The sequence below is a fragment of the Herpailurus yagouaroundi genome, unplaced genomic scaffold (genome assembly GCF_014898765.1).
Source record: "Herpailurus yagouaroundi ecotype Mexico unplaced genomic scaffold, PumYag 139, whole genome shotgun sequence".
Lineage (NCBI taxonomy): Eukaryota > Metazoa > Chordata > Mammalia > Carnivora > Felidae > Herpailurus > Herpailurus yagouaroundi.
The window spans coordinates 13085405-13109558 of record NW_024412394.1 but is presented as its reverse complement, the minus strand read 5'-3'; the positions used below and the strand labels follow the sequence as shown (position 1 = coordinate 13109558).

Genomic DNA, 24154 nt, shown 5'->3' with positions numbered 1-24154 from the left:
AAAGAAAGAAAGAAAGAAAGAAAGAAAGAAAGAAAGAAAGAAAGAAATCAACGCTAGCAGAAAGCAAAGGAGAATACCAAATCCACATGCACAGCTATTATTACAACAAAAATTTCTTTTCAGTAGAGATAACAGTAGCCAACACTTATACCATCTCTCTATGCGCCAGGCACTCTTGCAAGCATTTTAATCTTCACGGCAACCCTTAGGTAGGTATTATTATTACTCCGATTCTATAAATGAGGAAACTGAGGTGCAGAAGGACTAATAACCTGTTGAGGTTGCCCAGAGCTATTAGCAGATCTGGGGTCGGCATTCTCACCGCCATCCTACTCTGGGCTCTCAAGACCTGGGCGCTTTTCCACTACGTACATTTAGTATTCTGGATTTTTAGTGTAATAAAGAATCTAGAGTATCTCTATCCGTTCCTTACAGAAAAAGTCAATACTTCGTATATTTAGCATAGGAAATTAATTTGGAATATTTTAGGATATGATTTGAAGCCATTTGACTCCGTGTGTATGTGTTTTAATACTCTTCCTAATATTTTTTAGGCCAGGAGTAGAATTACAGATAGGCCCAAAAGATCTATTCTTCATCATGATTCACCAGGTTACGATTTTTAGCTTTTAGCTACAAATAACGGAAAACCCAACTGGAACCGGATTAAATAATAAGGGCTTTTATTGCCCCACTAAGGGTGAATCCAGAGGTAATGTGCGTCCTCACTTGGCTTCGTGTCCAAGCATGCCCCAATGTCCGGCAAGGAGAATGAGATCCGCATGCTTTAGACCAATCACGATGCCCACCTGGCCCGAGACAGCCAGGTTGCCTTCCCTGAGTTCCCCAGCCAGCCTGGGCTGGCAGCAAGGAGGAAGTGGAGGGTTGACTGTGGCGGGCAAACTCCAAGTCCGCCCACGACGACGTGAAGCTAACTGGAGAATACAACTGAGAATCACTACCGAGAGGTAGAGTAATATTGTGACGGTCCATCTTTTGTTTTTGCAAGTGAGAGTCACAACTGTATTGGGATGTCCGGTATTTCCTTGTTTGTTTTTTTTTTTTTTTAAGGTTTTATTGAAATTCCAGTTAGTTAATATACAGTGTGATATTAGTTTCAGGGGGCATGATTCAGTGATTCAGCACTTCCATACAAGCCCCAGTGCTCATCATAGCAAGTCTATCCTCTTTTTTGGTCAAAATTGTTCACTTTTGTCTCAGGGCTGATTACTACTGGTAGTTGTCAACATGCCTACGGGTGATAGCTTTTTCTAAGCGTATTTACTTACTTTTTGAGAGAGACAGAGAGAGCAAGCAGGGGAGGGGCAGAGAGAGAGAGAGGGAGAAAGAGAATCCCAAGCAGGCTCCACGCTGTCAGCACAGAGACTGATGCGGGGCTCAGACTCACACACCACGAAGTCATGACCTCAGCCGAGACCAAGAGTCGGATGCCCGACAGACTGAGCCACGCAGGCGCCCCGGGGATAGCTTTGACCAGATGGGAAGGTGGGCGAGAAGGAGAGAGAGATGGCGTGGGATAGGAAAAGAGTATCAGCTTGTAGGATCAGAGCCCGGGTCTCTAATTAGTAACAGTTCTCCTCCTCTATACCAGGCTCTCACGGGAGCCTGTACATTCAGCGGTGGTGTTAGCCACTTTCACACACAGTAAAACCAAGTCTCAGCGACGTGCTGTCATGTGTATGAGGCCACATAAATAGAAACCCCCGGGAATACAGTCTGAATCCCTACAGTCTGACACTGGCTGAGCCCAGCCCAGGCCTCGTGCCTCAGCCTTTCCACGGGAAGGGGTCCAGAGGAGGGCTACCTGAACAACATTCCCCACACTAAAGCATGAGAACAAGAGTGATAATCTATCACATCTCATCTGTGTTCTGACCGCGGGCAAGTCGCTGTTTCTCCCCGGCTCACAGGTGCCTGACTTGTAAAATGAGGATGGGTAGGTCACTTCCAGCTCAAAACTCTGATTATAATTCGTCTTTAAACACAACAACCTGAATACAGCCTGCCAACCGGCCCTTTTCCATGTACCTCCTTATCTTTAAATATTAGTGCTGTTATCAAGATGATATTTGAAGCATCGCAGCATTGGATGCATAAGCATCCAGAGTGTTCCTGGAAATCCGAGAGAACTAGTTGTCCCCTTTTTTTAAATCTTTTTTTAAAATTAATGTATTTACTTTGAGAGAGAGGGAGAGCACAAGGAGGGGAGGGGAAGAGAGAAGGAGAGACAGAAACCCAAGCAGACTCGGGGCCATCAGCACGGGGCCTGATGATGTGGGACTTGAACTCAGGAACTGTGAGATCACGACCTGCGCCGAGATCAAGAGTCGGACGCTTAGCCGACTGAGCCAGCCAGATGCCCACAGTTGTCCCCTTAATGTGGCAGATTTGAAGCGCAGCTCTCCCAGCGCTGGGGCTAAGAGTATCTTTAGGTCTTTTCATATTCTGGGGATTTTTAAAAAAATTCCCTGACTTCTTGATGCTACCAGAAATAAGAACTCATCGATAATTCTACTCTCCTTCCACTCTGAAAACACAGTCTGATTTAGTGAACATCTTTCAAAGGTTGAAACAGTGCATCCTACACCATTCCTTAGCTCTAACCCCTTTGGAGTTTGCTTTGGTTTCATTTTTCTGATTTTTTTTCCTTTGGTGAAAGAAAAGCAAGAACTAGGGGCATTGGCCAAACAAGTCTGGCCACTCAGTGGAGAGGTTTCTAGATAAGAAGGATCTGAAGGACTTCCCATGGGCGTAAGGGAAATTGAGCACGCCATCCGGGGAAGAGGACCAGGAAATCGCTTCTTGTTTTTCAAACAGAAGCGAGTCTCTCAACGGATGGCTCTGTGAGGCTTGGAGGATCACTGCAGGGGAGGCACGGGAGAGGGGTGAGGCAGAGCTCGGCACGGAGGACTCACAATGAATCCTGCTTGGTTTTCCCTTCATCGGGTGTAGATTTCCTTGGAGAGCATGGGGCCAATGGCCTCATAGTGGAAACCTGGATGATTTTAGACATCTGATCAGAGCAGAAGCCAGCCTGGGGACTGCGGTGCTGAACAGGTAACAGGCATTCTACTGTGGTTTGTCTCCCTTTGTAGCAAGACCCTGGGGGGGCCTTGGTCCAGTTATGATCCTCTTTGCCTGACTTCCTTTTGTATAGCTGTCACATGTATGTTGCCAGCATAAAGCATATCTGCTCAAGAGCATTGTTCAGGCTGTTGGCCAAGTTGACGAGGCTGTGCTTAGGAAGACTGAGTGTCGGCAATTAGATGGCATCTTTTAAGGGTTTCCTCTATAATGAAGAGAGTTTTCCTTTTTTTTTTCTTTTTTCTTCTTTCTTTTTAAAATCAGTTTTCCCATCCCTGAGCCAGAAAATACCATAAAGACCAGAGCATGCATGAAGGCCGCCATGAACATTTCCATGGCCGGGCATCCATGTGCCGTTGTGCTGCCAAGAGGCTGTACTGTGTATAGGAGGGGGAGCACCAGCTAATCTCTCAGCTCCCAGGCAGTCCTTGGGGTAACGGGTGATCTCCAAATGTTAAACTGTCACCTCCCGCCCATGATGGAGAGGAAAGCGTTTACAGTCAGCGCTGGGAAGGAAGTCAAGAGAAGTGCTGAGTTTAAGAGCTGGGCAGACTTGGCCTTGAGCATTCTAGAAGGAGGAAAAGCTCTTTGATGTGTGGCTTGCTTAAACCATGTTTTCTTACGCTTTGCAGAGAGCCAGGCCCTGCCATTTCACCGCCACTCTGTTTTTCCTTCCATAAAGGGCTGATGTTTTTGGTCTTTCATTTCTGAATTATATAAGTAGCACATGAATATATTCCTCCTGTAATAGAATATTTCTAACACCCTCCAGTACCCACTATGTCTCTCTCCTCCCCCAAAGTATCCCATCAATAATTTGCTGTGTATCTTGCGAGTTGTTTTCTGTCTTCTCTGCTCTCAGGACAAGCCAAGGCACAGAGCGCAATAAATCCTCATTGCCAGATTCATTTGTCGATCTTTAACAAGACCTTTTCTCACTGAAAGATAAAATGATACCTGGAGGTGTCGACGGCTCTTTTGACTCTTAGAAAAAGTCCAAAAGAGTGTTTTTCATTTTTGCCATTATTACTTTTGCGTTGATTTTGGCTTTGGCCGTCACTATTAATAATGGCTTCCCATAGGCGGCTGGGTGGCTCAGTTGGTTAAGTGTCCGACCCTTGATTTCAGCTCAGATCTGGATTTCACGGTCGTGGGATTGACCCCCACACTGGGCTTCACACTGATTGTGGAGCCTGCTGGAGATTCTCTCTCCCTCTCTTTCTGCCCCTTTCCCCTGCTCATGTGTGCAATGCTCTCTCTCAAAATAAATAAATAAATAATTTTTTAAAAAGAAGAGCATCCCACAGATTAAACTCTGGATTTTCTGGAGGTTTGGCCTTCTTTCTTTGAAGGCCATCAAAGGCAGCCTTGTTTTAGAAATGAAAGGGGGAAGAAAAAGAAAGAAAAAAGAGGAAAAGAAAGGAAAGGAAGCAAAGGAAAGGAAGCAAAGGAAAATGAACTTGGATAGACAGATGAATGATTAGCTAGCCAGCTAACTAGCTAGAAGCTAGTTAGATTAAGTGGTTGGTTCAGGGAAGATAGGATGAGGGTAGGAGAGATTCCCTTTTTATTTAATGGATAATAGATTTTTAAAAAAACAGGTAAGTTCAGTTTCTACTTCTTTTGGCCCTCTGTGAAAAGGTAACCATCTATTTTTTCCCCCCTGCACGATGTCATGAGACAAGTGAATAACAAAAATTCCCTATGAACCCGTCGATATGGGTCATGGAGAGACCGTTTGGAAAGAAGTTACAATGTCAAACCCGAGAATAATTACCAAATACTTTCAGTTGCTATTTGGTATTTTCTTGGCCTTTCCAAAGTTTCCCTGTTCAAAACTAGAAGGCCATGTGGCCCTGCTGATTTTGGACACTCTGCCGTGCTCCTTCGGCTTGGATCCCTTCTCCTGGGCTAATCAGAGCAATCACGTCACCATGTCCCTATGCAGGGACTGCTGCTTCTTCCACCCCACCTCAGGGGAAACACATATCCTATCTCATTTTATGGAATACAAAAATGAAAGGTTCGGAGATTAAGCGGTTTGCCCAACATCACACAATGGATCTTTTTGGGGCACCAAGATAAGAAAAAAACCGAGGTCTCCGGCTTCCCAGCCCCTCTTGGGGTCAGTAAGGTGAGAAAAAAAGTCATGCAGAGGAGAGAATTAACGTGTGTGGCTGGATTCTGTCAGCTTCCTAGCAACATGGGTTCCCAGTTTTGCTGGGAATCTACAGACAGATCAAGCTATTGCCTGCGCCAGATTTTAGCAGATTCCAACACTTGTCCATTAGCATCACCGTCGAAACTTAACAAAAAGAAAACAATGCCCAGGTACTTCCCTGGAACAGCTAGATCAGAATCTCTGGGAAAGAGATCTGGGCAGGGCCTTTTTTTCTTTTCTTTCTTTCTTTCTTTCTTTCTTTCTTTCTTTCTCTTTCTTTACTTCTTCTTTCTTTCTTCTTTCTTTCTTTCTTTCTTTCTTTCTTTCTTTCTTTCTTTCTTTCTTTCTTTCTTCTCTCCGAAACGATTCTTTTATATAGCTAGGGTTGGGAACCATGGAGTCCCAACTGTAAGAGAGAAAGTTGCCAGATGGAGAAGCAGAGCCAACACCTGTTCATGTGGCCAAGCATTTGGGGCCGGAAGGGCCAGCAGCTGTGAGCACGTGAGCAATGTGCACTAGGATTCTGGCTGCTGCTGTCTGCCCGTGAGAGAAACGGACCCATCTCACACCCACGTGTGAGAATGCAGAGATTTCCAGTTCCCCCACTAAGGGCCCGGCCACACCCCTGACTTCACTGCAGATAGACTGGCTCCCTTGTTCCTTGCGAATTTTACGAACCCAGATTAAATGTTCGAGGTAAACAGGATGTGCTCTTCTGGTGCCAAATGATTATGGGGGTCATATATCTTATCCCACGGCACGTTGACGTGTGTGTCCCCATGTCCAGAAAAAAGGGAAGAAAGAAATACTACTTATCCTTTGCGTGATCTGCCGCTTTGTGGATTGAGCTAGGTATGGATAGACAATAAATCAGGGTTATTTTTTAATCATAAAATGTGCTCCTAGAACTATCCCCTCCAAGATCTCTCAATACAGTTCAAGCTAGAATCGCTCATGGCTGTCATGTGTGTGTGTGAATGGAGAGCGTTAGGAGGGGCTCTGCCAGCTTTACGTCAGAGTCCAGGGTGCCCCTGGGTTTCAGCACATAGTAAGTACCACCGGGCGGCTTGTTGACTGAAATGGATGCATTGGCTGTGGGTACACTATGAATTCACAAGTAATTTACCAACACAGCATTTCAGCCCACATGGTGTGATTCTAGTCATAAAGGTTCAATAACTGAAATCTTGCCTATTTCCTAAAAATAATCCCCAAAGTGAAACCTTTGAAGTCACAGTGTGGTGAAAGCGTCTGTGCTGCATAGACTTGCTAAGTGCTATGGGGTTACCCAGGCAGAGAATCCTTTCCTTTAATTACCGTAGATTCTTAATAGAGGGCCAAACACAGGCATTGAGGGTTTTAATAGTACCTGACAGGGGCACCTGGGTGGCGCAGTCGGTTAAGCGTCCGACTTCAGCCAGGTCACGATCTCGCGGTCCGGGAGTTCGAGCCCCGCGTCGGGCTCTGGGCTGATGGCTCAGAGTCTGGAGCCTGTTTCCGATTCTGTGTCTCCCTCTCTCTCTGCCCCTCCCCCGTTCATGCTCTGCCTCTCTCTGTCCCAAAAATAAATAAACGTTGAAAAAAAAAATTTTTTTTAATAAAAAAAAAAATAGTACCTGACAATATTTACTGAGTGTTTATTATGTGCCACTCGGCTCAGGGTTTTCCAAAGATTGTTAGCTCGTGTAGTTATTCCAATAATCTTATATGTCTGGTGCTTTTATAGTAGCCGTTCTACTGATGAAGAAACACACAGTTTTAAGTAAGTTGCCCGAGGCACACAAAGCCAGCAATGGATGAAGTCGGGACTCCAGCCCAGGCAGTCTGACTTATGAGTCATGCCTAATTACTATGCGATGCTGCAAACCTCACAGGGCACTGCAGAAAGGTCCACACGGCAGATACATGCAGTGTGTTCAGGAGAAAGATGCATCTCTGGAGGCGATAAGAAAAGAGGCAGGATGCTGTAAAGATTAAGAGCTCCAGCCTTGGCAACAGACTTGACTACTTTACCGTGTGACCGGGGTGTGTTATTTAATTTCCCCATGCCTCAGTTCCTTCGTCTATAAAATGGGGACGATGATAGTTCTACCAAGGTACGACCTAAGGATTAGATGAGCCTAGTTCATGCAGGGTGTTTAGTCTAATTCCTGGCATGTAGCCGAGTCTTGATAAATGATAGCAATTATTGCCATTACTAAGTGAATAGCGAGACCCCAAAAGACAGCTCAGGAAGGAGGAATGGGACATTTCAGCGGCCAGGAATGGTTTGAGAAGAAACTGAGAGGCAGCCATTCATTCAACCAAGACTTACTGTTAGTATTTATGACACATTTTGCCAAAGAAAGCACGGTGAAAACTTGGGAGCGGTCAGCCTATTTTGCAGGCAAGTTTTATGGAAGAAAACCATGGCAGAGCTGGGTTTATATTTAGGTTGTGTGTGCCAGGTGAAGTAGCCCAAATATTGCCTGGTCACTTGAGAACGTTTGAAGAATTTGAATGCGGTAGACAGCAAACTATGAGAAATCGCGTTCTAGGCAAATGAATCTGCCGATGGTGCGTTGGGTTATTGAGCAGGGCAGTGGGGGTGGGGTGGGGAGGAAGCCCATCCAGGAGATTGCTGCAATCATCCAGGTGCGAGGTGATCGTGTCCAAACCAGGGTGGCAGCCGAGGGAAAGAACACAGCAGCAGAGGCAGTGACAGGACTTGGTGGCTGGTCGCATTGTGGCTCCCTCTCCTGCCCTGGATTCTTGTGTGAGGAATACCCGTGCGGTGGTGAGCCTGGGGAACTGGACGATGAAGCCAGCTGTTGGGAAATCTTGAAAGGGATGGGTTATGAGGTAGCAGTGGGAGAGAAGAATGACGTTCAGTCTTTGGGGAGCTGACTTTTCCACCCAGAGGAAAGAGTGTGGTTGGGGAGATGCGCCTAATACGTAGCAGAGAGATCAGGGTGGAAATAGAGTTTTGGAATTCTCATGTAACTTGATAATGAAAACTATGCAAGTGGACAAGCTCTCTAAGAGAAAGGGTGTCGGGGGGATGAGCCAAGGACCCAGGTCCACAGTGGGGCAGTTGGGAGGAGGAGGGAAAGGAGCAAAAGCTGGAGTGATGGGAGAGGAAGGGGAGAGTGATGGAAGAGGAAAGGGGGCCCCGTGAATGAGGAGGCACCAAGGGCATCAGAAACCAAGAAACCAGGGAGGACGAGGACTAGTGAAGAATGGCACTGGCTAATATCAGACGCTCCAGATTAAAGAAATCTTGGAATATTCATGACTTCTCAGGGAACTGTATTTGGGGGGAAATAATACTTTTTTTTTTTCATTTTGAGTAGTACACACACCTTATTCTTAAAGTTTAACAAAATCCCTAGAAGGGAAAATGAAAATATCTGAGAAATGAAGTCATGGGCCAAGGACAGCCATGCCTGGTCTCAGGACACAGAGACGATGAGGTCTCTGAAAGCGGGAGACACAGAGGGCTAAAGTGGTCCTGCCAATCATTAAAACGTTGGAATAATTTTTTAAATGTTTGTTTGTTTGTTTTGAGAAAGAGAGCATGGGAAGGGCAGAGAAAGAGAGGGAGAGAGAGAATCCCAAGCAAGCTCCACAGTGCGCCAATCCTGACACAGGGCTCCAACTGATGAACCATGAGATCATGACCTGAGCAAAAACTAAGAGCCGGCCGCTCAACCGACCGAGCCACCCAGGCACCCCTAAAATGTTGGAATATTTTAAACCATGTTGTAAATAACTGCTGCCCCTCAAGCCCCTGGAGTGTCCAAATGCCCTCCACCCACCTCTGCCTCAGCCACCCAGCCTTCGGACCCTCCCGCAGACCTCCGTACCATCCAGAATGAGGGCCCCCGGCCCCTGCTCCTGCATAGTGACCAGAGCCTGCTCCAAATGGTCCATTACTTTTATGATTAACACTCCAGTATTCTTTTGAATACCTGATGGAGGGTAGGACCACAGATCTGTAAGGCTTGGCCCCACACCCAAGCCCTCTGTTGCTCAGTGCATCCCTACAGCCAACCACAGGGCTACCCTCCATCATAGCTGGAGCACAGCCCCGGCATTGTTTTGCTGGGACTTAGGGAACCCCTTCCACACAGTAATTGAAAGTAGGAAGATCGATGAGATAAGAGCAGAGTGAGGAACTTAATGTTTTCATAAAGATGGCAATCTCTTGCTTAAAGGCTCAAATTCTCCAGGGATTTACAACAGGGAAAGAAGTGTAAAAGGTTATCAATGCTGCACACACGGGCAGTGTGTTTTGGAAAACTTGACCCCATTGTGTACAAACAAATGTTCTTCTGTAATCTGATGGTACCGAGCCGCCCCGACACAATGCTGTTGCGGGACCTTATTTCAAGGCAAGGGAAAATTAAATAGAAAAAAAAAATGTTCAAGGCAGTCCTTTAATTGGTATTGTGTTTCGTGTTTGTGTTAAATAAATATTTAGCTTATACTTCTGCATGTGTGAGGGATGAATCATCTAATTAAATAATGTCGGCAAAGATAAGTCTTGTCACCTCTGCCGTGGAAAATACAGATCTATGAAGGCAGGCTCTTAAGGTTATACGTGAAGATTTTTAATCCTCAAGTTCAGGAGGGAGGTTATGGCTGATACCCTGTGCCTCACGGAGATGAGTAATAATCACAGCAGAATTTGCAGTTGAAGCCCTCCTGGAATTTGGTGTTATAATTTAGCACCTGTCATCAAAAGCAATCTGCTCTGAATTATTCTCCAGGAGTAGAATGATGTATGTGCCGATCTATGTTCAGTCTCTCACCTACTATGTTGATCAGAAGTACGTGTTTAAAAAATAACTACCTGAACATCTAGGCTGTGCCCCAGAACGTGCAAAGCAGGACACGGGGAGATATGCATGTGGCCTCTCTCAAAGGGGACAGTAACTTGTCTAGTTGGCCAGCCACAGGCCAAGGTTGAGTAAGAGGCATGGCTTCCCTTGATACAGTCCTCACGTGCAATACATTGAGTTCTTTTCTTAAAAAGAAAGTCACATGGGGCTCCTGGGTGGCTCAGTTGGTTGGGTGTCCAACTTCAGCTCAGGTCATGATCTCACCATTCATGAGTTTGAGCCCCATGTGGGGCTCTGTGCTGGCAGCTCAGAGCCTGGAGCCTGCCTTGGGTTCTGTGTCTCCCTCTTTCTCTTCCTCTCCCCCACTGGCATTCTTTCTCTCTCTCTCTCAAAATTAAATAGACATTTAAGAAATTAATAAAAAAAAAAAAAAGAAAGTCACACATATAATATCACTACTCCATGCGACATGAGAGCCAAGCAGGTTACAAATGGGAGGCATCTCCACTCTCTCTTCCACCTTGCAAATCTCCTAAGTTGTATACACTCACTCATCTTGCACATAGTCTACAGCTACCCCCAATGTGATTTCCTCCCTACTCGCCCCAAGGAGAGCTGAGCACATATCATGAGGACATTGCCCTTGCTGAGAACATATCATGTCTCCAAATCCCATGGGCAAAATCAGCCCCCTCCGCGTGGGCCTTTCAGCACCACTGGACACAGTTGTGACAGTCTGCTTCTTGAAACCTGGCTTTCCCTGGTTCCAGACTCTCTTCTAACCTTGTTTCCTTCCTGCCTCTCTGGTCTCTCATTCGCAAACATCTTCGCCCCATCATCTTCCTTGACAGGACCTCTGGTTGCTGGAATTCTCTGGGCCTCAGTTCTTGGCTGTCATCTCTACTCTCTCTACTGTCTTCCTAATCAATCTTAACACTCCTGTGGTTGCAATTACCCTGCCTGTCCTGGCTCCTGCTCACCTCACAAGCCCTCCCGTATACATCCCCTGCTCCTTTTGGCGTTCCAGCCACTCTGGCCCATTTGCAGCTCCTTGAATGTACCGTGCATTTTTCTGCCTCAGGGCCTTTGCACATGATCTTTGTTCTACCTGGAACTCTCAACCTCCTCCCCCTCTGAGCTCCCTTTTGTTTTTAGCTAATTCCAACTCACACTTCAGATTTCAGCTCAACTAAATACTTCCTTCAGGATACCTTCCACAGATCCCCAGGACTAGGTCATGCCCCTCTGTTAATAGATTTTATTAGGAAATTCAGCACAGTGGTGAAAAATATGGGCTCTAGAATTAGGCTTTTCTCGGTTCACATTCTGGCTCTGCCACTTACCGTCTTGTGTAATTTGGGGAAAATTATTTAACCATTCTGTGGCTCAGTTCATTTGATATCATACTGTTAAGTAGATACTATACTAAAATCCCTATACTGGAATTGCAATGAGGATTAAAAGACTTAATACAGTCAATGCTCAGCTCTGCGCCTGGCACATAGTAAGTGCTCAACAACATATTAGTGTCTTGATTATTTTCCTTGGTCACACTTTCATGGTCATGGTCAAACAGTGAATTCAGTGACTGATCCTTTAATGATGCTCATCTACTCCATTAGACTCTAAGCGCCATGGAGACAGGGATCATTTGCTTGTTTTCTGCTCCTTTCTCTGCACCTAGCAGAGCACCTGGCACTTAGCAGGACTTAATAAATGTTTTCCCAGTGAATGAATACAGAAATGGATACATGAGTAAGGGAATAAATAGATTTGCTTCATGCTATGCTTACGACAACAAATATAATACAAGGAGGAAGGTTAAGGACCTAGATTAAGAGGAAGTAGAGACTATTTATAGCTAGGCAGATCAAGGAACCTCCAGCCAGGAGGCAGCCTTTTGCCTTGTCATTGAAGGATGGATTGAACTGGAGTATGCAGTGATTATCCCGAGGCCAAAGGGCGGGGAAAGATGGAGATTAACAAACCAAGTAAATGGTAGGATTCATTTGGTTTTACCAAACATTCACAAATAGTTTGACAATAATAACTGCTCCTCTCCACCGCCAGGATTGATTCTCAAAGATTAGCTTTTGCATTTTTACTTTGGCGTGAACCCCAGAAAACCTCTCACTCTATTTTCAATTATGAAAAATCAGCCACCTTCAGTGGTGAAAATCTAATAGATGCTTATTACATATACTTGCTCTGGAATCTACAATCTAGGTCATGGAAGGCCTTGAGTATCAATGAAAGCAACTAAGCAACTGCCTTTACTCAAAAAGCAATGGGGAGCTGAACAGGGAATAACATGTGAGAAGGGCACTTCTGGAAGGTTAATCTTGCGTCCATGTAGACAATGGGGCGGAGAGGGAAAGAATACAAGCCATTGCAACGGTGCACGAGAGAGGCGGCGAAGGCCTGAACTGCCTAGTAAGTCAGAGGTGGGTTGGATAAATACAAGAGGTCATCATGGTTAGGCTCAGAAGCCTACGTGAGGTTTACCTTGGATTTGAAATAAATGCGAGCAATTTTCGACTCTTTGAATAGTAATGGGACTTCAGAGGCAAACTTCAGTGAGCACCTAATAAATTACAGAGATCTATACTTCTCATCATCATCTTTGATGCCAGTCACTATCCACAATTCTATCATAAATGGTTTGCCCGACTGTAGGACGATATTGTCATGTAGAATGTAAGAATGCTTGGTGGGGTCTCCTGAGGCACATAGTCCTTTCTAGGCCTTAGTTTTCTCATCTGAAAAACTAAGGGGAGCCCACACTTCCATGGAGGCAGTGCTGGAACTAGAGATCAATTCTAATTTGTCTTCTAATTCAGATGGTGTGTGTTCTTATGCTCTGTTCAGACACACCGATAATCCATTTTTCAATGTTCATCAAAAACATACTCAAAATAAACACTCAATAAATATTAAGCAACAGACCAGAGGGCCACACTTACCCTTTTTAAATAAAACAAGAATGGTATCATTTTTACTGAATCTCTTTTCTCACAGCTCTGGAGCTTAGAATTGGAGATCAACATGTCAGCAGGGTTGATTTCTTCAAAGGCCTCTCTCCTGGGCTGGTAGATGGTCATCATCTTTCGGGGTCTTCACGTGGTGTTTCCTCTGTGTCTGTTTGTGTCCTAATCTCCTCTTCTCATAAAGCCACTGGCTGTACTGGATGAGGACCCACTCTAATGACCTCTTTTTAACTAAGTTACCTTTTTAAAGACCCTACCTTCAATTAAAGGTCACATTCCGAGGGACTGGGGGTTAGACTTCAACATATTAATTTTGGAGGGATACAACGCAGCCCAGAACAAGTTGCAACGAAGACCAGGCCCTTTTGTGCTTTGTGGGCATGATCTCTAATCTCCACAGCGGTGCCGCAAGGCGAGCGCTGGGATCCTTGCCATTCATATCAGCAAACTGAGGCTCAGTGGGGGTGAGTGTCTCACCATGGTTACCGAGCGGTGGAGCTTGAGTCAGAATACAACCCTGTTTCGCTTCCAAACTGGTGCTCTTTCCACTGTAGTCTACTACAGGAAAAAGGGAATCGCCTGAACTGTAATGCCACCAAATTCTCCTTCCAAGTCAGAGCAAAAATAGATCTGCCTTCTTTGGTGCCAATAATTGTTCAGGAGAACAAAGCCCTCCTAAGGAGGCTGAGCCTACTGCACAGCGGCTGGGCAAGCTGCTCAAGGGAACCTCCAGGAGGGGCTCAAGGGACTACTAAATCTCCCCCTTTGGGCTCTTGTTTCTCTGCATATGCTGTTCTCCTTCACCTGAGACTCTCTTCTTTCCTTGTTACACATGAAAGCATCACCCATCCTTCAAAGTCTGGCCACTGACCCTAATCACTCCCAAACTCACCCAGCTTTCCCCCATCTTCAGTTCCAGGCATGCTTATCACTCGCACAGTGCAGCTCACTTGGGAGATAGGCCCTCGTGGGGGTGGATCTGGCTCTGTTACTCAACTAGCTGGGTGGCCTGGGTGAATTCTGCAGCCTCTCTGGGCCTTCATTTTCTCATCTATGAATTAGGATAAAAGCACCTACCTCACAGGGTCATCGTGACAGGGAAACTGAGCTAACCTATTTACTGCACTTAGCAGTGTGCCTGGAACGTAGTAGACCTTCAGCACATAGTGGTTTTTACGTTGATATTTTTTCAGTCTATGTTGCGTGCCTTCCCAATGAGACTGGGAACTTCCTGGAGGTAAGGACCATGGCTCACTTCAATTTATGCAGGCAGAGCACAATTTGGGGACTGCAGAAAACACTCTGTATTTGCCAGTGCACAAGTGTGCAACACATTTGATAACTGTATGAGACGTTGAACACAATCTCAATTAACGGCCTTGGCTATTGGATTGTATCAAAAACTGGTGGGAAGATCACGTTGGAGCCCACACTTTCATTCATTCATTCATTCATTCATTCATTCATAATTGACTGCTTCCTAAATGCATCCCCTCAAACTTCTGTTTCTGTGTAAGTTCTTTAGTAGAGAGCGCTATAGGCTGGTGATAGAAGGTACCAACGTGCAAGGAAATGTAGAAAGGACAATAGGTGGCCGAAAATATGGATCTGTAGACCTCAAACCTCCCTTGCATCAGAAACAGCTCTGGTAGGTGGAGAATTTCAGCTTCCACCCCTTAGACATTCCAACTCAAGTGGTCTAGGGTGATTTTAAAATAACAAACAAACAAATGGAAAAAGGAAAATAAGAAACTCCCCAGGTGATGCTTCTGATGCACAGCCAGGGCGAAGAACCACTGAAGCAGATGATGTACAAATACTCCAGGGAACTTTTTCCCCTAGGCAATGCTAAGGGAGGCAATGTGTGTGGGACTAGAGTGGGGAGCAGAGCCCTGGTCACAGAGGCTGAGCAAGTGTGGGCTCACATTGTCATCTTACCTTCCTCCTCTCCGGAAGAAACCAGGAGAGTATCTGGGCTAGGGTCCCCAGAGGACAGGGGTTGAGGATACCAGAGAGCCTGAAAAGGCAGAGCTGTGTAGGGCTTAGGAAATAAATCATTTCCAGAATGAATCTCACTCTTGCCCTACTTAGAGTGTGGAAACACAACGTGGTGACATTGGGGCATCGAGCCTCACAGATGTGGCCATTTCGTGAACATGCTTCTAACCTTGCAAAGGCATGCAAGGCCGTTTACTTCTCCTCCCACTCCCCCGATAAAGTATGGGCCACTCAGGGCTGATGAAGGGTTTCCAGGAAAGTGGGTGATTTTAAGATTTGGGAGAATAATTCCCTAATGTGTTTCAGGCCAGTCTCACAGTGGCAGTTCCTGATGCATAATCACTCTGCAAGAGAATGTCATTATAGACTGCTTCAAGGAAGCCAGACCCTCATCCTGCAAGTGCAGGGCTTCTGGGAATCCTGAGGACCTATTCCTGGCATATGATGTCAGGGTGCTTGATTTCTCTCTCCCTGTTCCTTAACTTCACAGACAGGAAAATAGGGCCAGAGAAGACCTGGAAGTTGCTCATCACCCCAGGGTTTGTACTGAGTATGAGATCATAGTTCCCAGTTGGTTCTGAGACACAGCCAGCTCATTCAGGTTGGTGAGTTTTTAGTAGACAGTATCCCAGATTTATAATCTAAAAAGAGAATGAAATTGGGAACATCAGATAATTTTCTTTCTTCTCTGCCTCCGTTTGTCTCTGTGTTTCTTGGTTGTTGTCCGCCATTTAATCCAGGAATATAGAATGCATAAGAACCTCTAGGGGATTTACAATTAAAGAGATTCTGGTGACGATATATTGCCTTGAATCTGGGGTTCTACTTCATGCTTTTGATTGGGTGAATTTGGATTTTTCTGCCCATTAGCCGTGCTAAGTAGCCCCCACAGTCTCCACTGGCCTTCTCACAGATGAAAACCAGCTGTGAGCTGGAGAGTTACCGAAAAATTATTGATATAGGTAAAGGAAGTTTGTCTTCAGATATCTCCCAAAATGTAGGAACCCCAAAAGCTGAACTGATCTTCAGCTGGTATCACTGTTCTGATTGGCCAGGCCCATACACAACTGGTTGTCAAATACTTTTAACGTTACCTCTCCTTCAAAGTGGTGGCATTCTTCTCTCAAGTGGAGAACCCACCTCTCACCCTTACTGGGTAAGCAATGGCTATGTACCTATTCTCATGCCCCTGCATCCAAGGAACATTCGCTTCCCCACAGTGGGGTCCTTTCGACACCTCTATTGACTTGTGATTTTGTTGTCACAAATATGTCAATAGAGAGTGTTAATTTAATCAATACCTGTCTCTAGGGAGCTGGGAGAAGATGGGGACAATGGGCAGTATTGGCCAGTGGCCTATACAAAAGGACCACATATGACCACTTGGAGACATTATAATTCTTGCTAATTCTGACAGAAAAGCCACCTCTGGGGAATGGTAAAAAGGATATAGATTCAGCTCCAGTCCCTCTAACACCTGGGTCCCTCCCTGGCTGTCATGAGTCAAGGGAGGCTCATTAACCGTTCAGTGACTAAATCTCATCCTTTTGATTAACTGTCTCAATCCAGAACCAGCTAGCATAGTGCACGAAGGTGGGGCACGAAAAGGTTACATCACCTCCTGAATACCCAATTCATCCCGGGAGCAGTTGGTATCACCCCGCTCAGTCTGCTCAATACCCACAAAAGCCTGTTCCCTTTGAACAAAGAATCAGTTGCTACAATTGCCCTACAGCAGATGCATCTGGTTTAGATATCTATTCTCGCAACCTAAATTGCAAAGCATTTTCCAAAAGCCATTGAGTTGCAGAATTTTAGAAATGTATTTGATTGCCAGATCTGCAAATTGGGTCACTTTTCCAGGGCCTTCTGCTTCCCCCTTTTCCACGGGGGAAAAGGAAAAGGAGGCAGTCAGCAGCTGGTGATTGAAACACAATTCTCCCTGGCACGTAGGTCTTGGCTACCATCTGTGTGTTATCCTGGCCACGATCCCCTGGCACTCCCTCGAATGCCTGGGCCAAGGCCTGCCCTTCCTGATGACTGCCCTCTGGATTCCACTAACAATCAGGGTGAAACCACGGCAGCCTGCACCCCTGCTGCTCTTCATGGCTTTTAACAGATTAACTTAAAAAAAAAAAAGTGTATTTATTTTTGAGAGACAGAAGAGACAGAGAAGCAGAGAAGCAGAGGGAAAGAGAAAATCCCAGACAGGTTCCATGCTGTCAGCACAGAGCCCGACATGGGGCTCAACCATGAGACTGTGACCTGAGCCAAAGTCAGATGCTTAACTGACAGAGCCACCCAGGCACCCCAAAACTTTTATTTAGCTTATTTATTTTCAGAGGGAGGGAGAATGGGAGAGGGGCAGACAGAGGGAGGGAGAGAATCCCAAGCAAGCTGGGCACTAACACTTAGCCTGGCTCGGGGCTTGATCCTATGAACCGTGAGTTCATGACCTGAACTGAAACCAAGAATCAGACGCTTAACTGACTGAGCCACCGAGACCCCCCATGGCTTTTAATCATCTGAGCCTCAGGAAAGTCTGTGAGAAAATTAGAGGAGGTATAATTATCCTCATTTCATAGATGAGGAATATTGGGCTCAGTGAAAGTGAGTGACTTTACTCAATGATACACAGTTTATGGTGATTCTGCATCTTAACCCATATCTTCTGTCTCTTGGTCTAGTGTTCTTTTCATGAAAATACATGGCTGTAAAAAAGTTGGTAAGGTGGGGCGCCTGGGTGGCGCAGTCGGTTAAGCGTCCGACTTCAGCCAGGTCACGATCTCGCGGTCCGTGAGTTCGAGCCCCGCGTCGGGCTCTGGGCTGATGGCTCGGAGCCTGGAGCCTGTTTCCGATTCTGTGTCTCCCTCTCTCTCTGCCCCTCCCCCGTTCATGCTCTGTCTCTCTCTGTCCCAAAAATAAATAAACGTTGAAAAAAAAAAATTAAAAAAAAAAAAAAGTTGGTAAGGAAAGGAATCTGTACGAAGTGGTTTGTCTGGGTCCACTTCATTGGATTGGAATTACGCAATGTGATATTCTTCTTTAAAAAAATTTTTTTAGGGGCGCCTGGGTGGCTCAGTCGGTTAAGCGTCCGACTTCAGCTCAGGTCACAATCTCACGGTCCGTGAGTTCGAGCCCCGCGTCGGGCTCTGTGCTGACAGCTCAGAGCCTGGAGCCTGCTTCGGATTCTGTGTCTCCCTCTCTCTCTGCCCCTCCCCCGTTCATGCTCTGTCTCTCTCTGTCTCAAAAATAAATAAACGTCAAAAAAAAATTAAAAAAAAATTTTTAATGTTTATTTATTTATTTATTTTTAAAAAAATTTTTTTCAACGTTTTTTATTTATTTTTGGGACAGAGAGAGACAGAGCATGAACGGGGGAGGGGCAGAGAGAGAGGGAGACACAGATCGGAAACAGGCTCCAGGCTCTGAGCCATCAGCCCAGTGCCCGACGCGGGTCTCGAACCCACGGACCGTGAGATCGTGACCTGGCTGAAGTCGGACGCTTAACCGACTGCGCCACCCAGGCGCCCCAATGTTTATTTATTTTTGAGAGACAGAGAGAGCACACAAGTGAGGGAGAGGCAGAGAGAGAGGGAGACACAGAATCTGAAGCAGGTTCCAGGCTCTGAGCTGTCGGCACAGAGCCTGACGCGGGGCTCAAACTCACAGACTACGAGATCGTGACCCAAGCTGAAGTCAGATGCTTAACCGACTGAGCCACCCAGGTGCCCCTGTGTATTCTGCCTTTTAAATGCATAGATGATTAATCTGGTCACCAAAAACTTCATCTTAATCACCAGTATTATAAAGAGGTTGATATCAAAAATCAATGCATAAGATGGGACTTATTGTATTAATATTCTGTGTTATTTACTGTAATACCATAAAAGACTATAAATTACAGATTATATTTTTATGGCTAAATCCAAGATTTTTCATATTAATGGGTCCCTCGCCCATTATTATGCATCATGAAGTCAGTTTAATGGGTTGCTACCAGAATTAAAAGGAAAAATAGGGTAAGGTAGGATAGAATACAATTGGAAATATCACAGTGTGTTGTATGTAGCCAAGGCAAGTAATGTTCTCTGAATCCTTTTGTTCGTATGTTAGGTATACTGGATCACGATGTTTAAAGTGCTTTGTTCCCTCCCTCCCCCCTTTCTCCTTTCTCCGTCATTCTCTGTCTCCTTCTCTATGTATATAGGAAGGGTACCCAAACATCCACTACCTGTCCTATGTACAGGTCCCTCCACAACCCGCCCCAACCCTCACCCATCCTGACACGATCATATCCTCATCCCTGGGTCTGAAGCAAGGACTGTCCTCTATAGTTGATATTTTCATGCTCCTTCTGTTCTCCTGTCTGTTTGCAAAGGTCCTTTGGTAGTGTGATGCTCGAAACAAGGTTTGCTAGTTCTTTCTATGTGTAATAAACAAATTCTCCCATCTCTAAACCATCATATTTACATTTCAGGCAAAGCACCTCAAACGTAAAGAAATGAAATCCCCAAGGAGAACCACGCTGTGCTGTATGATTATTGTGATTTATTTTTCCCAAGCTACACCGAACTTGAATTTAGAGTCTATTGTTCATCCCTTGGTGAGTACATCCATGGGTGCTATGTTTTTCCCTGTCAAATTTTTCTGACTTCCTGGGACTGTTGCAGATGGAAATTGCTTTAAAAAATGTTTTTTGGGGCCTTTGAGAAAATGTTGCAAATGCGAGGAGGGGGTGGTAGACATACGTGGATGTTCGTTTGTCTACCTGGCTACAACTTACCATACTCCGCCATTAGTGGTGGTCAAGGGAACATCCCTCAGGCTTCCCTCCTTAAGTAAATGGCCACTTTGAGGCCTGAAACTCTACTCTGAAGCTGACAACAATGACCAGAAGGCAGATTTTGAGGACTGGGGGCAGGACACGTTCTCAAAGCATTTATTTTAACGTGAGCATCAGACTAGAACACATTTCAAAATGTGTGTGTGTGTGTGTGTGTGTGTGTGTGAGAATCACAGATTGATATAGCTGAAGGGGCTGTCGACGTCATTTCAACTCTTTGCTCACAAATTATCCAGGTGGTTTTGTCTTGTCTTTGGGAAGACAAGACAGAGGATAATAAATACTCCCTCCTTCCTTATGGAAATTATTAGTTATTCCTTCCTTAGGCCACTTCGTGCACCAGAGACAGGGCACGTTACTGGTTTTGAAACCTTGGGAAACCGATGTAATTCTCTCTGTGGTTCAATTTCTTCACCTGTCTCATAATGAGAATAGTACCAATTTCCTGCTTGCTACAAGAATTAGGTCAGTTAATATGTGCGAGATGCCTTAGAACAGTGCCTGGCACATAATAAAAGCTGTGGTGTTGTTTCTGCTGCTATTTCTCTACTGTAATGGCATTTTTTGCTACTGATTTTTTTAAAAGGTATTTTAACACTGTTGTATTCAGTCTGTCACTACTGTTAGAATTTCACTGGTACTTTGTGGCATTATAGACTGTCTCTTTCGGTCTTCTTAGTACTTAAAAAAAATTATGTATTTATTTTTGAGAGAGACAGAGACAGCATAACCAGGGAAGGGACAGAGAGAGAGGGAGAGAAAGAGTCCCAAGCAGGCTCCGTGCTGTCAGCACAAGCCTGACACGGGGCTTGACCCCACAAACCGTGAGATCATGACCTGAGCCGAGATTGAGAGTCAGGCACTCAACCAGTTGAGCCACCCAGGCGCCCCTCTGCTTGGTAGTTTTTAATTTTAATTCTTTGTCCCCTGTTTCCGTTATCAAATTTGTTTTTATATTCGTGTTTGCCCAATCTTTGTTCTTTGTTTTTTGTTTAGCCTTTAACGGACCACTTTGTGTTGGAAGTCCTGTTATAAACAACATGTGTTTGAAGTTTCGTCTTGTTTTTTCTTTTCAACAAAATCTGAGTAAATCTGACTTTGCTTGGGGGAGCATAGTTTATTCACATTTAATGTCATATAGAAGATGCTTGATCTTACTTTCAGGGTTGTGTTTTAGAACTTGATACACTTAATTCCTCTTTTCTGTTTTTGTGTCTTTCATTTGACCTAGGTTTGCTTTGTCTTTTTCATTATTTCTGTCATGACTTGGGAGGTGTGCATTATGTGTCTCTTCTCCCAAACTCCAGTGTGAGGTTCCCCTTGTGTGATCATAGGCAGCAGTTTGCCCAGGTAAATGGGAGAGAAACATTCACACCTCCTGTGACTTCACGGGGTCAGTGCAGAGCTCTAGTTACTCAGACGTGTGGGCAGAAAGCCCGAGGCTGAAGTGATCTCAGCAATACAGTCAGCTTGACCTTTATTCCAGAATTTCCTAGCACTCCTGGCCTCCTGGCTTCAGCTGTGCCCTCCCCCTAGACCAGGATGGCCTCCGTTGCTGTGGCCCCAACAATACCCCTCCATCCATCTGGGGGCATTGGCTGGTCGGAGGATAAGCCAGTGACTTCCCAAGGCTTCTGGTTGGGTTCAAATTCCATCTTTCTAGAAACTCCCAGCACTATCCCAGAGGTCTCCACTTTTCCTGTCTAGATCTGCCTTTGAGATATAATATATTCACACAACCCAAAGGCCAAAGACCATCTCATTGGAGAGATACACCTGAACCTGCCTCATCAGCCTGTACTGCCCTAAGATGCTCATCCGTTCCCAAGGCTGACCTTCTACCATTTCAAATGCAGCCCTGTGCTGATGAGCTTTAAAAAAAATATTGTGGTAACATACATACCATTTACCATCTTAACCATTTAAAAAAATCTAATGTTTATTTTTTTTAATTTTTTTTAATGTTTATGTATTTTTAAGAGAGACAGAGACAGAGCTTGAGCAGGGGAGGGGCAGAGAGAGAGGGAGACACAGAATCCGAAGCAGGCTCCAGGCTCTGAGCTGTCAGCACAGAGCCCCACGCGGGGCTCAAACCCACGGACCGTGAGATCATGACCTGAGCCGAAGTCGGACGCCCAACCAACTGAGCCACCCAGGCGCCCATGATGTTTATTTTTGAGAGAAAGACAGAGCACAAGAGGAGGAGGGGCAGAAAGAGAGGGAGACACAGAATCCCAAGCAGGCTCCAGGCCCTGAGCTCTCAGCACAGAGCCCGACGTGGGGCTCGAACTCACGAACTGCGAGATTATGACCCGGGCCAAGTCAGACGCTCAACCGACTGAGCCACCCAGGCGCCCTACCTTAACCATTTTTAAGTTCAGTGGCGTTAAGTAGATCCACATTGCCATGCAACAAGTGTGCAGAACTTTTTCACCTTGCAAAACTGAAGACCTAACCCCGTTAAACAAGAACTTCCCATTCCCCCCTTTCGTCCAGCTCCTGGCAATCACTATTATTACTCTCTTTTTATGATTTCCACTACTTTAGGTACCTCACGTAAGTGGAGTCATCCAGTATTTGCCTTTTCGTGACTAACTTATTTCACTTAGCATAATGTCCTCAAAATTTACCTACGTTGTGACATGCGTCAGAATTTCCTTCCTCGCTTAAGTCTGAATAATGATCCGTTGGACGTATATCCCACATTTTGTTTATCCGTCTACCCATTCATGGACACTTGGGCTGCTTTTATGTCTAGGCTATTCTGAGTAATGCCACAGCGAGCCTGCGTGTGCAAAGTGGGGTGGTGGGCTTTCAAAGTGTGGCAACGGAGGCCCTCAAACTTCAACGTGCGTATGAACCCACCGGCGCACCTGATTAAAGTGCAGATCTCAACTCAGGAAGTCTGGGGTGGGGCCCGGATGTTGCATTTCTGACAAGTTGACGTCGTGCCTGCTCCGGTGGCTGTGCTTTGAGCCGCAAGACTGTAGACACACAGCCCACCGCATCATCGCTGAGTGTGAAACCCAGCTCTGGTCAGCCTGGGAAATTTCGTCTTTTCTCCGTCTCCCTGAACCTGTTTCCTCTACATAGCATGAGAATAAATAGCATCTCCTCCATTGCTTTGTTGTGAGGGTCAGACGCTCTCATACCAGCACAGGGCCAACACTTAAGATTTGGTACAGAGTTATTTACTTTTACTTTGCTAGCACACGTAAACCCGTGCTAGGATGCCTTTGCGAGGTGATAATTATCTAACTGGAGGCAAAGATGTCAAGCTGGGGAGTCCAGCTCAAGAAAAAGAGGAGTGAGGGACAGGGCCTTGGCGAGGAGAAGAGAGATCTGACGACCCTGGAGCCTTTAGTCACCACCTTATTTGTCATCCTGTTCCCTGGGATTTTTTTTTTTTTCCCACATAAAATGCCACCTCTCATTCCTGACTGATCGCCCATGATCACTCCAGGCCACCCCTTCCCCCACCCAAACCCATACACAATTATTTTAAAGTCATCATGTCCAAGAGGTGGGGCATTTCCTGGATTTGGTGACCTTGTGTCTTCTGGCTGAGACTTGGCCATCAGGAAATCCCCTTTGGATGGGGATGGCCATTGTCCTCAGAGACTCATCTGGGTACCTCTACATGGACAAGCAGGAGGAAGTCCCCTGGAGGTTCTGTTTTCTTCTCCGAAGTAAAGACTCATCTGAGAAGATCTATGCTCCCCTAAGAGTTCTCCTCAGTACCCAATGTTTAAGAGAAAAGGCAAGTGCCGGAGTCACAGCGGTCCCTGAATGGGGGTGACACGAGGACTCAGGAGGGCAAGGATGGCCTCTGGTGAGTCCCAAGCCAGCCTGACACACAGACACATTCCACTGCCAGAAACCGTACGAGCGGCTGGTGTGCCTGAGAACATTGCTTTCCACGACGTGAGAAACTGAGCCTCAGAATGAGCGAGTGACTTTTCCAACCAGGAAGAGGGGGAGGTGGTGGGATTCGGTGCTTGGTGCGATTCTAACGTTTGCCTTGTTGAAATCCAGGCCCCCCTGACCTTGCAACCCATCTCTTGCAACCCTTTCCTGACCTTGAAACCCATCTCTTTGTACCTTCTCAAATCTGGGAGAGCCAAGGGTATTCACCACCACCCCCGCAGGGGACTCCTCAAAGACTTTATTGCTTTCAGTATTTTGGCCGCATTTGCCCCAACGATTGCGGGACTTAAAACAAAAAATGGGTTAT

The 24154-nt window shown here is 45.7% G+C and overlaps 1 protein-coding gene across 7 annotated transcripts in view; it reads left to right on the top strand.

Moving 5' to 3' along the window:
- Positions 1 to 24154, top strand: part of ADGRF5 (adhesion G protein-coupled receptor F5) — a 100305-nt gene that overhangs the window by 26165 nt on the left and 49986 nt on the right. For 4 of the 7 annotated variants that reach the window (XM_040473708.1, XM_040473705.1, XM_040473707.1 and 1 more), the window contains exons 1-2: positions 2828 to 3078; positions 19555 to 19680. In XM_040473708.1, the coding sequence (XP_040329642.1) occupies positions 19579 to 19680 (102 nt within the window). In that variant the 5' untranslated portion in view covers positions 2828 to 3078; positions 19555 to 19578. Of the gene's footprint in view, positions 1 to 2824; positions 3079 to 19554; positions 19681 to 24154 lie in introns of those variants that run through there. The other 3 variants (XM_040473703.1, XM_040473704.1, XM_040473706.1) reach the window with 2 other exon arrangements.